This window comes from Balaenoptera musculus, chromosome 20, assembly GCF_009873245.2.
Source record: "Balaenoptera musculus isolate JJ_BM4_2016_0621 chromosome 20, mBalMus1.pri.v3, whole genome shotgun sequence".
In the NCBI taxonomy this organism is placed as follows: Eukaryota; Metazoa; Chordata; class Mammalia; order Artiodactyla; family Balaenopteridae; genus Balaenoptera; species Balaenoptera musculus.
This window is the reverse complement of record NC_045804.1, coordinates 7721785-7738107: the sequence shown is the minus strand read 5'-3', so window position 1 is coordinate 7738107 and position 16323 is coordinate 7721785. Positions and strand designations below refer to the sequence as shown.

General features: G+C 43.2%; 2 protein-coding genes across 8 annotated transcripts in view; one reads left to right on the top strand and one right to left on the bottom strand.

Moving 5' to 3' along the window:
* TEN1 (TEN1 subunit of CST complex) overlaps positions 1 to 7922 on the bottom strand; it is a 19202-nt gene extending 11280 nt beyond the window's left edge. Inside the window, exons 1-2 of one of the 5 annotated variants that reach the window (XM_036837389.1) lie at positions 7721 to 7834; positions 1692 to 1749 (exon numbers count right to left, since the gene is read on the bottom strand). The gene's annotated coding sequence lies outside the window, so the exon portion shown is untranslated. Of the gene's footprint in view, positions 1 to 1691; positions 1750 to 7399; positions 7603 to 7720 lie in introns of those variants that run through there. The other 4 variants (XM_036837388.1, XM_036837392.1, XM_036837391.1 and 1 more) reach the window with 4 other exon arrangements.
* The window catches only part of ACOX1 (acyl-CoA oxidase 1), a 24930-nt gene continuing 16377 nt past the window's right edge, over positions 7771 to 16323 (top strand). The window contains exons 1-3 of one of the 3 annotated variants that reach the window (XM_036837382.1): positions 7771 to 8226; positions 8502 to 8661; positions 13122 to 13282. In XM_036837382.1, the coding sequence (XP_036693277.1) occupies positions 8118 to 8226; positions 8502 to 8661; positions 13122 to 13282 (430 nt within the window). In that variant the 5' untranslated portion in view covers positions 7771 to 8117. Of the gene's footprint in view, positions 8227 to 8501; positions 8662 to 11024; positions 11152 to 13121; positions 13283 to 16323 lie in introns of those variants that run through there. The other 2 variants (XM_036837384.1, XM_036837383.1) reach the window with 2 other exon arrangements.

Genomic DNA, 16323 nt, shown 5'->3' with positions numbered 1-16323 from the left:
CTCAACTCCGTACTTTATTTGGATTTCATTGGTTTTTCCCTAATGTCCCTTTCCTGTTCCAGAGTCCCCTCCAGAATCCCACATTACATTTTCTTTTTTTTAAATAAATTTTATTTGTTTATCTTATTTTTGGTTGCGTTGGGTCTTCGTTGCTGCACGCAGTCTTTCTCTAGTTGCGGCGAGCAGGGGCTACTCTTCGTTGCAGTGCGCGGGCTTCTCATTGCGGTGGCTCCTCTTGTTGCGGAGCATGGGCTCTAGGTGCACAGGCTTCAGTATTTGCGGCACGTGGGCTCAGTAGTTGTGGCTCTCGGGCTCTAGAGCGCAGGCTCAGTAGTTGTGGCCCACGGGCTTAGTTGCTCTGCGGCATGTGGGATCTTCCTGGACCAGGGCTCGAACCCATGTCCCCTGCATTGGCAGGCAGATTCTTAACCACTGCGCCACCAGGGAAGTCCTAGAATCTTTTTTAAAGTAATTTTTCTACTCTCACCACGTATAAGCTAAGCTATAAGTAACTATATCATTAAATTTATTTTTATTTTTAAAATTACCATGCAGTAGCATTGACTCTTTGTGGGGTTAGGGTTGGGGGAGATAACTCTTTTGTAAATTTTAACCTCAATTTCTTCTTCAAACAAAAGCTGCTATGTGTTTGTTAAGACACTCCTGTTAAATAAGCACAGCTGGCTCCATAAATCATTATCCATACATTATCACACATTCAAGAAAGTTTCTGAGAAGACATATCAGGACAGGCTTCTCTTGTGGGTCAACTGGATTTCAAATACTCTCTCTAGAAGTCTGAGTAATGGTACAACCTGTACTTCGAGCCTTGCCCTTTTCATTCCCCAAGGCAAAATATCCACTTCTAGGAGAAAAAAATCCACGGTATGAAGAAGAGAAATATGCTTCTTTTTAACAACTGGGAAGTTTGAAAATACTGTACAGGAAGGATGGTGAACCAATCTGACTGCTTCTTTCATCTTTTCTGAAGCAACTGTCAAGATTTCTGTAGTGGGATTGAAGGTCAGAGAAGTAACACTTATAACTAGGTTCATCATAGCTTTTATCGGCTTTGGGTTTGTTTCTTGGGGACAAGAAACTTGATTGTATATGTCTACCACCCTACAATTAGAATAGGTTACTGGTTTGTCATAAAAGGATATAATTCAGGAACAGCCAGAGAGAAGAGGTGCATAGAACACGGTAGGTGGGGAGGGGTGTGGAGCTTCCATGCCCTCTCTGAGCTTTGCCACTTTCCCAGCCCCTCCCTGTGTTCACCAACCCAGAAGCCATTCATCAATGTGTTTAAAGTTACAAGTCTTTGTTAGTCTATATTACACAATGAATCTCCAACATTAAAACTCGAGTTACGCCACATGATTTGACCTATGGCCTCAAAAGATTCTATCACCTGGGGATTATTTCCAATTTTAAGTGTAATCTCAACTAAATGAATTTTACAGTAACCAAATAAAATGATTATTTTACTATGCCTTTAAAAGTTTTGCAATCACCAGAGTAAAAATGAATTCAAGGAAGAATCACCACTGGATGTAAAAAGTACTGGGTAAAAGTTTGATGAAGAACCGGCATATTTACATGGTCTCAACAGTATCTCCCCCACAGATTACTTATGAATTACAAAGGGAAAAATGGTCCACTTCACAGTGAAGAAAATTAGCAAATACAACCTTCATGTGCCTTCTGGATGTGATGCACTAAGAAGGACACATTGTTTCTGTGATATTCCTGTAAAAAAAAAAAGTGTATAATCACCAAGAAATATCACACAAATCTGAATTGAGAGACATTCTACACAGCAACTGGTTTATATGCTCCAAAAGTGTCAAAATCACAGAAGATAAAGAAATTGCTCCAGTTAAAGGAGGCTAAAGCGATAGGACAACTGCTATGGGTGGAATTGTGTCCCCGCAAAAAGAGATGTTGAAGTCCTAACCCCCAAGGACCTCAGAATGTGACCTTATTTAGAAAGAGGGTCGGGCTTCCCTGGTGGCGCAGCGGTTGAGAATCTGCCTGCCAATGCAGAGGGCACGGGTTCGAGCCCTGGTCTGGGAAGATCCCACATGCCGCGGAGCAACTGGGCCCGTGAGCCACAACCACTGAGCCTGTGCGTCTGGAGCCTGTGCTCCGCAACAAGAGAGGCCGCGAGAGTGAGAGGCCCGCGCACCGCGATGAAGAGTGGCCCCCGCTTGCCAAAACTAGAGAAAGCCCTCGCACAGAAACGAAGACCCAACACAGCCAAAAATAAGTTAATTAATTAATTAATTAAAAAAAAAAAAAAAAAAGAAAGAAAGAGGGTCTTACAGAGGTAACCAAGTTAAAATGAGGTCATTACGGAGGGCCTAATCCAATATGACTAGTGCCCTTATTATAAAAAGGGGAAAGTTTGGACAGAAACAGACATGCACAAAGGGAGGAGGCCAGGTGAAAATGAAGGCAGAGATTGGGGTGATATGTATACAAGCCAAGGAAAGCCAAAGATTGCCAGCAAACTATCAGAAGCTAAGGCAGAGGCATAGAGCAGATTCTCACTCATAGCCTCAGAAGGAACCAACTCTGCTGATGCCTGGATCGTGGACTTCTGGCCTCCAGAACTGTGAGACAACAAACTTCTGTTGTTTAAGCCACCTGGTCTGTGGTACTTTGTTATGGTAGTTCCAGCAAACTAATACAACTAAATATAATTCATGATCCTGGATTGGACCTTGGCTGGGAGAAAAAATTGTGATAAAGGACTTTATTGGACAATTGTAAATCCACAGAAGGGTCTGTAGGTTTAGGTAATAGTATTGTATCAATGTTAAGTTTCCTTAATTTGATAACTGCTGTTCTCCTGTTCTCTTTGTCCATTTAGGTGGGTCCTTAGGAGGGAGAGGAAATAGGCACAGGAGGACGATATTTTAACCAGAACCAAGTCCCATGGCTTTAATACCACCTCCAGGCCACCCTTCTCCATCCCTGATCTGCTCAAGCCCAGGAGTCTTTTTTTTTTTTTTTTTCCCCAGGAGTCATTCTTGATGTGTCCCTTTCTCTCATGGTTGCATCCAATCCATCACAAATTTCTGTCAGTTCTACCTCAAAATATTGAATCTATCCACTTCCCTCCATCTCCATGGTCACCACCCCATCCAGGCCTTCACCACCTTTATAACTGGTCTCTTTGTTTCCACTCTTTTCCTTCTACAGTCCATTCTCTTCATAACAACCAGGGTGATATTTTATTGTATTTTTAAAATAAATTTATTATTTATTTAGTTATTTAGTTTTGGCTGCGTTGGGTCTTTGTTGCTGCACGCAGGTTTTCTCTAGTTGTGGCGAGCGGGGGCTACTCTTTGTTGCGGTGTGTGGGCTTCTCATTACGGTGGCTTCTCTTGTTGTGGAGCACGGGCTCTAGGCGCTCGGGCTCAGTAGTTGTGGCTCACAGGCTCTAGAGCGCAGGCTCAGTAGTTGTGGCGCAACGGGCTTTGTTGCTCCGAAGCATGTGGGATCTTCCTGGACCAGGGATCAAACCTGTGTCCCCTGCATTGGCAGGTGGATTCTTAACCACTGTGCCACCAGGGAAGTCCCCAGAGTGATATTTTAAAATAGAAAACATGCCACAGGAGTATTTTTTGCTAAACCCTCAAGCCTGAATCTCATAAAGCCTCTAGATCTAAGCAACAGCTTATAGAAAATACAGAAATAGAGGAACATGTTAAAGATATCACAGAGAGGGAAATTGTGGGCAAGTCACACGAAAAACAACCTAGCTTTTTCAATAAATAAATCGAAGAAAAAAATCAATGTCTAGTGGAAACCTATACATTAAAAGAAGCTTAAGATTCTTATCAACCAACTGCAATGTGTAGACCTTGTTTGGACCCTGATTTGAACGAACCAACTGCAGACTATTTTTTACAAAGCAATCAGAGCAATCTTAATACTGATTGGATCTGTTGAGGTAGGAGATAGATGGGCCCCTGGGCCAGACGGCTGGGGTTTGTCAAGTGGAGTAAAACTGAAGCTTTGTTCTCACCCAGACACTCCAAGGACAAAGCTAGTGGCAGAAGCTGAGCTCTGCTGAAGTAAAGAGATAAGATGACCACTCCTGAGGTCAAGGAAAACTTCCCTGTCTGCACATGCGCAGGAAGACTCCTTGGGATTCAAAAAGGGAGGGGGTGCCACCCCATAATAAGTGTGGACATACTCCCACAGGCTTCTGCAGTGGGATCCACCTTAGCAAAAATATGCGCACGCATGTCGGGGAGGGTGGACTGGTCAGGTGTGAACAAAGAAATGAGATAATTGGCCAAAGGTAAACAAAGACCGGGAAGAACTGTCCTATATAAGCAATTTAAATTACTCCCCCCCCCCCCTCCCGCCCCAGCCACGCCTCGCAGCTTGTGGGATTTTAGTTCCCCAAGCGAGCAGGGATCGGAGCAGGGATCGAACCCAGGCCCCCTGCAGTGGAAGCACTCAATCCTAACCACTGGACTGCCGAGGAATTTCCTAAATTACTTCTTTATTGCGCTCTTCCTCATTAGGGAGGACGCCCACACCCTTTCTCTCTGAGTGTGTATTTCTGCCCTGCTTCTGACTTCAATAAACTGCTTCTCTGTGTGCTCTCCCATACATTGTGCTGTGTCTCTGATAATAAACTTTGTACCTGTTTTTACAGTTTTTGCCTCCTTGAAACGTTCTTGCTTTCAAACGGGGAGGGGTGGGGGTAGACCAGGGCCACTGGCGGTCTGGCAGCTGGGATTCCTGGTTTTCATCCCGGTTACCCAGGTTCAATTCCTAGGCAGGGAACTAAGATCTCTCTTCAGGACCACTCGCTGCTATCTCTGCGAGATCACTGGGATGACAATAAGGAATTTTTATTACTATTTCTAAGAGTGACAATGGAATTGGGATTGTGATTGTATTGTGACTGTGTCAAAGATAGTTTAAGATACATACTGAAAGCTTTTATGGATGATATGATATGGGATTTGCTTAAAATTAATGTGGTGGGGGAGTGGGTGGTGGCACAGTGGGTAACTGTTGAACCTGGGTGAAGACTATATGGGGTTCTTTGTATTATTCCTCCTACCTTTGCGTGTTTGAAAATTTCCATAATAAAAGGTTTAAAAATGTAAATCAGATCACATAACTCCATTGAAAATCTATTAAATGCTTCTTACTATAACTGGTAAAATTCCAAGTCTACATTGGCCCATAATGCCACGTGGGGTTGGCGCCTGGCCTACCTTTCTGCCCTTGTTTGCCATCACCTTTCCTCTAGCTCTCCTTCTCCTCAGAACTGCACATGTGCTTTGCCTCAGACTGGAACAGTCTTCCCCAGACTTTCACATGGCTGGTTCTCTCCCCTCTTTAGCTCTCAGGCCATCCACCTCCTCACCAAGGCCTTCCCTGTTCACCCCATCTAACCACCCCCAGTCACTCCATCCTCACTGCAGTTTACTAAATAACAGAATTTCAAATAGCGAGATTTGTTTACTTGGTTAATGTCTATGTCTCCCACTAGCTTATCAGCTCCATGAGGGCCAGGATTCTGCATAGTTCCTCAGCGTATTCCCTGTGCCTGACAGTGTCTGGAACATTTTAAAATATTCATTGAACGGATGAATACACTCAGGAAGAAGAGAGTGAAAACCAAAACCATCTACCCTCCACACTCAGCCTGTTCACAGAGAACCCAAACCACATCGTACTGTCCACATTAACTTGACGTTGTGCTCCTGTGTCTTCGTTAGCATCTTTTACTCTTCCTGGCTGTCCAGTCCAGACAAATGGTTTGAATATCAACAGCCAGTTTGCCCACTGAGATTTTTTGAATTCCCTCGCCTTGCTCTTTCCACCAATTTTGACTGTTGTGCAGCGCTGTGTACCCAGTCCCCATCAAGACCCTGAACTGAAAGACTCGTCTTACACCAAACTTCCAATTCTCAGTAAATTCTGGCCTTACCCTCTCTCTGAGGCACTGCTGAAGCTTTGCCAAGTAGTGGGCACCCTTACTCGAGTAAGCAATCAACTCAAATTTGTCTCATCAACAGGTTGTGTTGGTGATATTTGGAGAGGCAGCTTTTAAACAAGAGGAATACACAGTAGCCAAACTAAATAGTCTGATGCCCCGGGGGGCATTAAAAACAGCATCAGTTATCTGTGACTTGCCCAGATACATTGGAGCCTGAGACAAAAGGAACAATCAGTAATAATGATTTGTCTCTATTTAAGATTTTCATATTTTATTCATTGTGGATTTTCCTACATTTTGATTTTTTTTAAATGTCTTATTAAAACACTACTAATCTTGGGCCTTCCCTTAGTCCAGTGGCTAAGACTCCGCACTCCCAATGCAGGGCGCCCGGGTTCAATCCCTGATCAAGGAACTAGATCCCACATACCGCAACTAAGAGTTCGCATACCGCAAGTAAAGATCACACAGGCAGAAACTAACACCCGGCAGAGCCAAATAAATAAATAAATATTAAAATAAAAAATACTATGAACTTCCCTGGTGGCGCAGTGGTTAAGAATCCGCCTGCCAATGCAGGGGACACGGGTTCGATCCCTGGTTGGGGAAGATCCCACATGAAGCCGAGCGACCAAGCCCGTGCGCCACAACTACTGAGCCTGCGCTCTAGAGCCCGTGAGCCATAACTACTGAGCCCACATGCCACAACTACTGAAGCCCGCGCGCCTGGAGTCCATGCTCCACAACAAGAGAACCCACCGCAATGAGAAGCCCACGCACCACAATGAAGAGTAGCCCCCGCTCGCTGCAACTAGAGAAAGCCTGCGTGCAGCAACGAAGACCCAACGCAGCCATAAATAAATAAATAAATGAATAAATTTTTTTTAAAAAACCTACTAATCTTGATTAGTTTCTTGGTGCTCCCTTTACTGTGTCTGAGGGGAATGCCTCACTCACCTTACCCTATTCTCAGGAGTGTTATTAAAAATTGATGCGTCAGTTTTACAAACAAGGTTTTTAAACTATTAACACTATTAAAAGTGTATAGTTTTAAAAAACGGGATTAGTATGTTGTTTAAAGTTACAAAGGTAAATGAGAGATAAAGGAGATGGGTAGCATGCCACACCTTCGTTACCATGGCATAAGGTCAAAAGGTAACTAAAATGAGCAAATCAAGAAATAGCTTGGAAGTATTTTACTTCGATGTTCTTTAGGAAACAAAACTAGAAACACAATTTATTATGGTTAAAGTGGCTGCCTCTGAGGATGGGGAACTTCTGCTTTTCATTACAAATCCTCTTATACTAGCTTTTTTCAACGTGTGCTTTTACTACTTTGATGACGATAATTGTGAAAACAAAATGTCTCCTTTCCAAAACCTCTAAGCACACTGCCAGTTCCGTCTCTAAGTCCAAACTCACCCCATAAACAGGGGGGAGCGCCCCCAATTCCACACTCAGCTCCCCGCGGCCCACGCCTCTGACAGCAAAGATGCCGTTATCTTAACAAACGATAGTTGGAGCCTCTCTCCGGTGCGACCCTTGTTCCCGTCCTTTTCTCCAATCTTGGAAGGTTTTGGGTCATTACCGGGGATGCCTTAGTGCGCGGACCCGGAAGCGGCGGGGGGGGGCGGACCCGGAAGCGGCGGCGGGCCCCCCCCGGCCCCCCCCCCCCGCGTCCCGAGGCGCAGGCGCAGTCGTCCTCAGCCTCGTTGTCCCGCCCCTTCCCAACCACTCGCGAACCTTTCTGGGCTTCCTGGCTTTGGGTTCCCTCTTTCCGCCCAGCGTGACCACGTGACGAGGGAGGGGTGGGTTGCGGATAGCGCTTCGCTTTCCCCCCAGGGCAATTTCTTGACCTTCTTCCGGGGTCTCCTTGCCTGGGGCCGCTTAGAGGCTCCCCTGGCCGAGAGCAGGGGACCCGCCCGCCCCGGCGCTGTCTCCGCCTCGGCCGCGGTCGGTCACGCGCGGAGGGGTCGCGGTGAAGGAGAAAGGGCGGGCCGGGGCGGGACGAGGCGAACGGGGGCGGGGACTCGCGGTGTCCTGGGGAGGCTCTTAGGGCTGGGCCCGCGCTGGAGGTGCGGACACTGGCTGTTGCTGCTGCTCGCCGCCTTGGTCTCCGCTGCCTCTGCTGGCCGTCACCATGAACCAGGACCTGCAGAAGGAGCGGGCCGCCGCCAGCTTCAACCCGGAGCTTCTCACGCACGTCCTGGACGGCAGCCCCGAGAACACCCGGCGCCGTCGAGAGATCGGTGAGGGCGGCGGGCCAGGCCTCCTTCCTTCCCCGAGCAAAGCTTGAGACTCCCTCCGGGAGGAGTCGGGGGACGCTGTAGGGCGTAGGCCGCAGCCTCTGGCCCAGCTTTAGGGGAGCCGGGACCCCCATTTCCAGGGGCGGCTCTGGCGGGGGGAATCGCCTATAACGAGAGGGGACCTGTGCCCGTGAGTCTGAAACCTGCTGTGACCCAGGGAGCTTTAACGGAGCCCTGAATTTCTGTCTTCCTCTTGATACCCTTTAACTCCCTACCAGAGAACCTGATTCTGAAAGACCCAGACTTCCAGCATGAGGACTTGAATTTCCTCAGTCGTAGCCAGCGTTACGAGGTGGCTGTTAGGAAGAGTGCTACCATGGTGGAGAAGATGAGGAAGTTTAACATCGCAGACCCTGCTGAAATCATGTGGTTTAAAAAGTAGGTATGCCTTAGCTTAGATCAAGTGCCTAAGCCAAATCCGCAATCTGCGGTGTCCTTTTTCATCGTGCTTGACGTTTGAAGACTCGAATTGGCATATTTTCACGCCATTTTAAAGTTATTTGTGTCGAAAATAATGTTTACTTTTGTATTTAAGCCTTTTAAAGGGATGGCATTTGTAAAAAGTTGATCATGGAAATGCTATAATTTTCTATCTGAAGAGTCATACAAATTCGGTCCAGATGTCTCAATTTTGAGTGATTTAAATACAGAATGACTTTGCTTTTTGTAAGAAGGAGGCCTGCTAAATTTAGAAGCTGCATTTGGAAGGATGCTTTCAGTTGCAAGGACCAAACATTAAATATTTTGGGGCAGTAACAGTTTGTATTTTCATATGCGTGTAGATCTTGAGTTTAAAATAATGGAAAATATGGGTGGATGAAGAAGAACCTTAGTCAAACCTCAGAATGAGTATAAAGTATTCTAAGAACCCAGCATTGTTGAATCTGGTGATGGTATTTAAATGGCTCCCCTGTGCATACAAGACCTCATAAAAACATGCCTTGGTCCTACTGCTGAAAAGAGTATGTCCTTTTTTCAGACCATCTGCTTTTTGTAGTATTTTTAGATTAGAAATAAAACACACATTTTTTTGGTCTTTATGTAAATAAACACTATAATTATATAATCTTAGTACAAGATTTCTTTGAGTTTCAGCACCTCTTACACTTCTTGCTTATTCCTGGGCATTTCCTGTTTTAGGCCTCTACATTTTAGAAGAACTCCAGTATTTTCATCAATAAAGAATAAATGGTGTGAATGGTACATATTTAAGAGCCAAGAAAAATGAAACATGTTACAAGTTCTGCCTTTATGTAGCAATAGGCATTCCTCCCTTATACTACTGCTGCAAATACATTTGGTATATAATTATTTTCAATTTGACCTGGTTATTATTGTCAAGAGGAAATGATTTATTCCAGCCCTCAGGACCACACTCAGAACTCCTTTCCATTTTAGTTACAAAAATACAGTTAATTTGGTAGTCCAATCAGAGTACTTACTAACTTCCAAATGCTTTTTTTTTTTATTTTTAAAGTTTGTAACTCTTGGCTGTGAAGGTATTGAGGTGGAGTAACTCCTAGAAGATTATGTTTCTAATTTTCCTGAGTTTGGTCTATGAACTTTAAAAAATTAGTAAGATTTTATTCTTCCTTAAAACAACACAAAAGAGGAGGTTTGTTTTGTTTTACTTTAAAATGGCTGATGCTGTGTGTTTCAGAGTTGGTTACAAGATTTCATGATCTGTGGTGGTGCATAACGTGTAACCAGACTCCAGTGAAGTCACAATGAAATAAAGTCCTTTATGTGAGTTAAAGATCAGTGGACACCAGCCAACTGTTTTGCGTATCATTTTTTATGACACAGACCTCACTATTTGGGAAATACAAAGTACAAACTGTGGCATACCCTTTGACATCTTTCCAGTATTTCTGGGATGTGACAGGGAGATCAATGTATGTTAGAGAAGGGGATTGAAAATCAGTCTTGGCAATTACTGAACGCCATCGATTGTCACTCACACCCATGTCTTATGTATCACTAACAAAGTTAACTATGATGTACCATTAATTGTGAGATGCATCACATTTCTTAAATGCTAAAATTGGCTGTGAGGAGAGGGATGCTATAATTAATGAAATAGAGTAATATTTCTCTTTCTGGGGATTTTAGGCATTTACTGGTCTCTTTTACATCCAATTTCTCTATCACAAAATAAAACTCATGAGAATATGTTGAAATTGACTAAAGTATTAGTAAAGTACTTTGAGATTTCTCAACTTGAGCAGTGAAAGAATTCATCTCTCCATTCCTTGAGAAAATAAGACTTTGCTGTTAGGGGAATAGGAGTTACTTTCCTAATCTCCTTTCCTGTAATTTTGTCTTTTAACTGTACTGTTTGCTATGCAAAAACTGTAAAATATTCTTAAAAGTAATTTCAAATTCTGATGAGAATCATTCATGGTTTTTGTTATCCTTATTAGGTTTTTAAAGCTAGTTGCTTGAAAAGCATCTTCAGGAGGGATTAAACATAACTTAAAAACAAGCACTCAGATTTTGTTCTTGAGTTAACTTTCAAGTGGCCTCAAAAAAAAAAATCTCAGTATGTTTATGAAAACATCAGTATTTGACAGTCTTTATTTTGTGTCACATGTTTTTCCCTCTCAGTTTCCTAGAGTTAATTATTTCGTGTCAGTGTCATCACTTTACCAACCCAGAGCCTCCTCAGTTCCCTCAAGGGATTGGGAGTGTCTTATATTGCCACCATTTTTAGCACCTAAATTACTGGTTTTATTTCTCAGAAATTCTCGCAGGTTCATTTCCTCCTTTAGTAAAGCATGGTTGTGAGAGAGTGCTGTGGTGCCCTTGCCGTTGAGAGGCCAGTTTCTACATTTATCTCCTCGTTACTTATCTGCACTTTAGTGATGGGTAAGTTTTGCAAAGTGCCTTACTTCTCTTTGTAGTACAGCAGCAGGAAGTTGCTGCTTATTGGTGTTACTTGGAACTCACCTCTGCTGTTCCTACACCTCCTTTCCCCTCTTTCTCTCCTTTCAGTTTAAGTTTGTTTTTTTTTAAGATATATTTTTTTTAATTTATTTAATTTATTTATTTTTGGCTGCGTTGGGTCTTTGTTGCTGTGCGTAGGCTTTCTCTAGTTGCGGCGAGCGGGGGCTACTCTTTGTTGCGGTGCGCGGGCTTCTCACTGCGGTGGCTTCTCTTGTTGCAGAGCACGGGCTCTAGGGCGCGCGGGCTTCAGTAGTTGTGGCTCGCGGGCTCTAGAGCACAGGCTCAGTAGTTGTGGCGCACAGGCTTAGTTGCTCCGCGGCATGTGGGATCTTCCCGGACCAGGGCTCGAACCCGTGTCCCCTGCATTGGGAGGCGGATTCTTAACCACTGTGCCACCAGGGAAGCCCTCAGTTTAAATTAACATTTGATATTTGTGTGAAAATCATAGAACCTCAGGGTTAAAAAGCGTTTCTGATGTTGGCTAGTCCAGGCATTCCTTGGATGTTTGAATCTGTCCCCAGCACCCCTGAAAGGTGGTGGGATGGTTTCAGGGCCTCCCCAGATGTGAATTGGCAGCCTACCCCCCCCCTTTCCCTTGATTCATGCTCTGCTTGTTGTACAAGCCAGGATAGGCTGGCGGTGACACTGCTTCCAGTCCATCCCTTGAAAAGTCATGAGGGTCAGTTAGGTGGTACGTACTTTGTACCCTAAGCTCTTTTTTTTTATAAATTTATTTATTTTATTTATTTTTATCTTTGGCCGTGTTGGGTCTTCGTTGCTGCGTGCGGGCTTTCTGTTGCGGCGAGTGGGGGCTACTCTTCATTGCGGTGCACGGGCTTCTCATTGCGGTGGCTCCTCTTGTTGCGGAGCACGGGCTCTAGGCGCGTGGGCTTCAGTAGTTGTGGCTCGCGGGCTCAGTAGTTGTGGCTCGTGGGCTCTAGAGCGCAGGCTTAGTAGTTGTGGCATACGGGCTGTTGTGGCTCGCGGGCATAGTAGTTGTGGCATACGGGCTTAGTGGCTCCGCTGCATGTGGGATCGTCCCGGACCAGGGCTTAAACCCGTGTACCCTGCATTGGCAGGCGGATTCTTAACCACTGTGCCACCCGGGAAGCCCCTGAAGCTCTCTATATAGATAGATCTGACAGAATAGACCCCTAAAAAATCTACAGCACAATGTAGCCGAGGCTGACTAGTGTACGTAACTCGTATTTTGACTATCTCACAGATTCTCTTTTGTGAGAAAATCGTTGAAGACTGAATTTCATTATGATTAGAGTTCCCTTAATCTGGAATAATTTTCAAAGACCGTTTGTGATAAATTTTTAATGCTCTCACATTACCTACTTAGCTGTCTCTAAGCTCTGAAGACCTTTAGAGATTTGTGCTTTGGCCCCAGAATGTATATGTACTATCCTGGACCTTTGCTTCGGTTACTAGGGAAAGGCAGTTTAAATTCTTCTTCTTTGGGACATTTTGTTAACAGCTCAACAAATAAGTGTTCTGTGGAATGTCTTTTGATTTTCAAAACAAGTAAAACCTGAAAATAAAGCAAAAACAAACAGGCAGACCCTCCAAAAACTGAAACCAAAAAATAACACCAACAAAATAATAAACAAAAGGGGGTTGAGGCTAAAACATGGTAGAATTTGCTTCCTGGATTAAGTATGAAATTCAGAATTCTGGCCCTGAAATGACTAGGGGGAGAAGAGATTCCACTAGATTCTGCTGTTGGCTTTTTAGGTAGTAAATGATAAATATTAGTCTTAATTTCATAAGAAAGGGGTTTAAATTTTTCTAACCTTCATCCTCAGGGCCCCAGCTATCTGGCAGGATTGGTAGTAGAATGCAGTTTCCAGAGTAAGGCTGAGATCCTTTTCTTTTCTCTCCCGTAGACTACATTTGGTCAATTTTGTGGAACCTGTGGGCCTCAATTACTCCATGTTTATTCCTACCTTGCTGAATCAGGGCACCACTGCTCAGCAAGAGAAATGGCTGCTTTCATCCAAAGGACTCGAGATAATTGGCACCTACGCCCAGACGGAAATGGGCCACGGTTAGTCCACGTTTGAGGCTCAGCGGGTAACCCACCTCAGGACTTCAGTTAACAAATGACTCCTGGCAAAACAAACAAACAAACAAAAATGACTCCTGGCATTTGACTTTTTTCTGCTGCTACACATTTGGGATTTTATTTTTAAATGGTTAAATCTTAAATAAAATTCAGCCTCTTATTTTCTGATAGTTTCTTTCCCCTTAAACTGGTCCAAGACTCTGGCCTGAAGCATCTGTCATTGTTATTTTTTAAAGCTCGTTACCATTGCTGCATACACCCATTAAAATGGGTGTTGAGCAGTTTGGAAAGATGGGGTTGAAAATATGGCAAAGCGCCCCATTGTATTGGTGTCTGATTAAAGACTTAGTTGAAAATTCTTAAGAGGGTTCATGCCTCAGCAACATCTGGAAGATGCTCTGCTTTAATGAAGTTAAAGATGTGGATTTTAATGGGGCAGAGGGTTAGAGTGGCGAAGGTTGTGAGATGGTTTGGGAAAAAGTCCACGATGCTCTTCATTTCTTTTTATTCATTTTTCTATTCATGTCCGTGGACTTTATATTACCAGTAATTCTTGGTTAAATTGTTCCTAAAAACCTGGCTACTTTCAAAAAGTTTTGTGTTCAGTCTTGTGAAACAGGTTTGTTTTCATAGATGAGGCCACTGACAGGTTTGAGTGTCTTGGAATTTGAGCTGCCCGGTTCATAATGCTTCCCTTATGTAAATAAAGGAAAGTAAAGAAAAAGAATGAGAAAAGGATGCAGATATCAGGAAGGCTTCATTTTTGTGTTTGATTTGGTGCTTTTTGGTTTGCAAATAGGTTTAAGGAAATGTTCTTTCCCATAATGCCTGTGGGAAGTGCAGATTCTGGTCATGGTACAGTTTTATGAACACCCTGCCAAACACCCGTGGCCATCTTCAGGATGGTCAACACTGAGATGACAGACCTGAAGGAAGGTGTCCTAACGGAAGGAATATCACGTTCCTACAATGTTCCTCTCTTGGAGTGTGCGCGGATGTTTTGTAATCTTGAGATAGCTTTGAAATAGGGGGCATAAGATGTAAACTATTGTGAGGCTAAGTGAGTCTGATCTGTGTATATCTTGTTGGTCTAATCCTTCTGCCTCTATTTATAAGGTACATTTCAAATGTATATTTGAAGGAAGAGAGGAGGAAATGATGACTTGAACTTCACTGGTTTGAGGAGCCCGGAATGTTGGACTGAGGTCCTGTGTTGCTCCGGGCGAGTTTGTATTTGTTAGAGTTTTCTTTCCCTTATTCCTTCTAGTTTTCGAATGCTTTCTTGTATTCGAACCAACTTTGTCTCAATCTCTATGGTTTATTTAGAGAACAGAGTTTTAAGATTAGGTCTTGTTTCTTGCTGGAACTTTGTCAGTTCGTATTAGTTGTGCTTCGCTGACTGCTGTTCTTTTCCAGAGAAACCAGTCAGTTTGTTGGCTAATTTGCATACTGTGACAGTACAGTCTTATGTAGAATATATAAAAAGTGCTTCAACATCAACGGGATTGGAAATAGAGCAACTTGTACAGGGGGAAGATTTGACCATTTAAATTCTGAGACTTTGGAACATTGGTCAACAGTGATTATCTAAGTGTTCTCACAGAATTGGCTGTAACTTCGAGTTTGGGACTCTTTCACCTCTAGGTAGCCGCTGAGAAGTGAAGAGACTCAAAATTTCTCAGGCATATTCCAGAATCCTCAAGAATCTTAAAATTCAACCACTTGCAGAAAGTCTAGGTCACCAGTTTTCTCTCTTCCCTCTAGAATTGTGTCTTCCCTCCTCTAAATACACACCTGTCTGTATAGGCACACAAGCCGCAACACACATTTGGTCTGTGGGTGTGCGAGCCTTAATCAAAGGCAGAGGCCTGGGCCAAGGAGGGCACCCTCTTCCTGGGGTTCTGGTGTTAAAAGGACAGTCTGGGACATGGTCCAGGGGTATTATCCTGACTACGTTTCTCTGGGTCACAAAGCAGGTAGTGTGTTTGGTCTTCACAAGTATTTGATCATTTCACGTTCTGGCCACTTAATAGGAATTCTTCTTGCCTTTTCTATTATTGTTATTTTAATTATTAAGGAAAATAGAGCTTATGTAGTACATACTTATCATCCTTGAAGATGGTGCAGATTCTTCGCAGACTCCCATCACTAATACTGAAATGTGAAAATACTCTTCCTTTGAAACTTGAAAAATAAATAGTAAACTCGATTTTGTAAGTCACTAATCTTTCTCTCCCTGTATCTCACTGCTCTGTCTCTCCGAGAGTCTCCTGTCTTCTTTTTCCAGGAGGGATTCTCTTACCTGTTGGACTTCCCATGAGACTTGCTCCTTGGGTATCCTAATTTCCCCACTGTTAGTAATAACAATATCAGTCTCTTTACAGAAACTATGTTCTTTGGGTTATGCCTTTGGAATATCTTTCTCAGAAATGAATTACTACATTTGAAGGGAATGAACACTTTATAGCTTCTGTTGCTCAAGACGTGGAACAAGTTTTGATGTACTTAGTGTGCTTGTGTCTCCATAGTCCCATCAACATGATTACTTTGTTTTCTTGCTACTTTTATATATATCTAAGAGTTAAAGTTTTAATTCTTCCAGTGCTAGTGAGCCTGGATGTTACATGTTTAGCCTACTGTAAACTGGGTTTTTCTCCTTTGAGTGTTGAATAAATAGAATCTGCATATTGATCTTACAAGATTTTATTGTATCCTTCCAGTATTTCTTTGTGTTGCCCCTGTTTGATTAAACATTTTGGCCTTTATGTAGTCAATGCATCCTTCTCTGAGTAGGTATAAATTTTCTTCTTCCCGTATCTTGGATAATTATCTTCTGTTTTATTCCCTTTTTTGTTTGTTTGATTTGTGTTTAATGCTTTGACTTGTGTATGATACAGAGATGAGTGAACCCCATACTATTTATATGTTTATTAACTAGTAGCTCTTTCCCCTTGTTATGTTCTTTCTGGTTCATCTTAGAGTTTTGTAATAGTTTCAGTTTATTTATGGAACCTTAAATATAT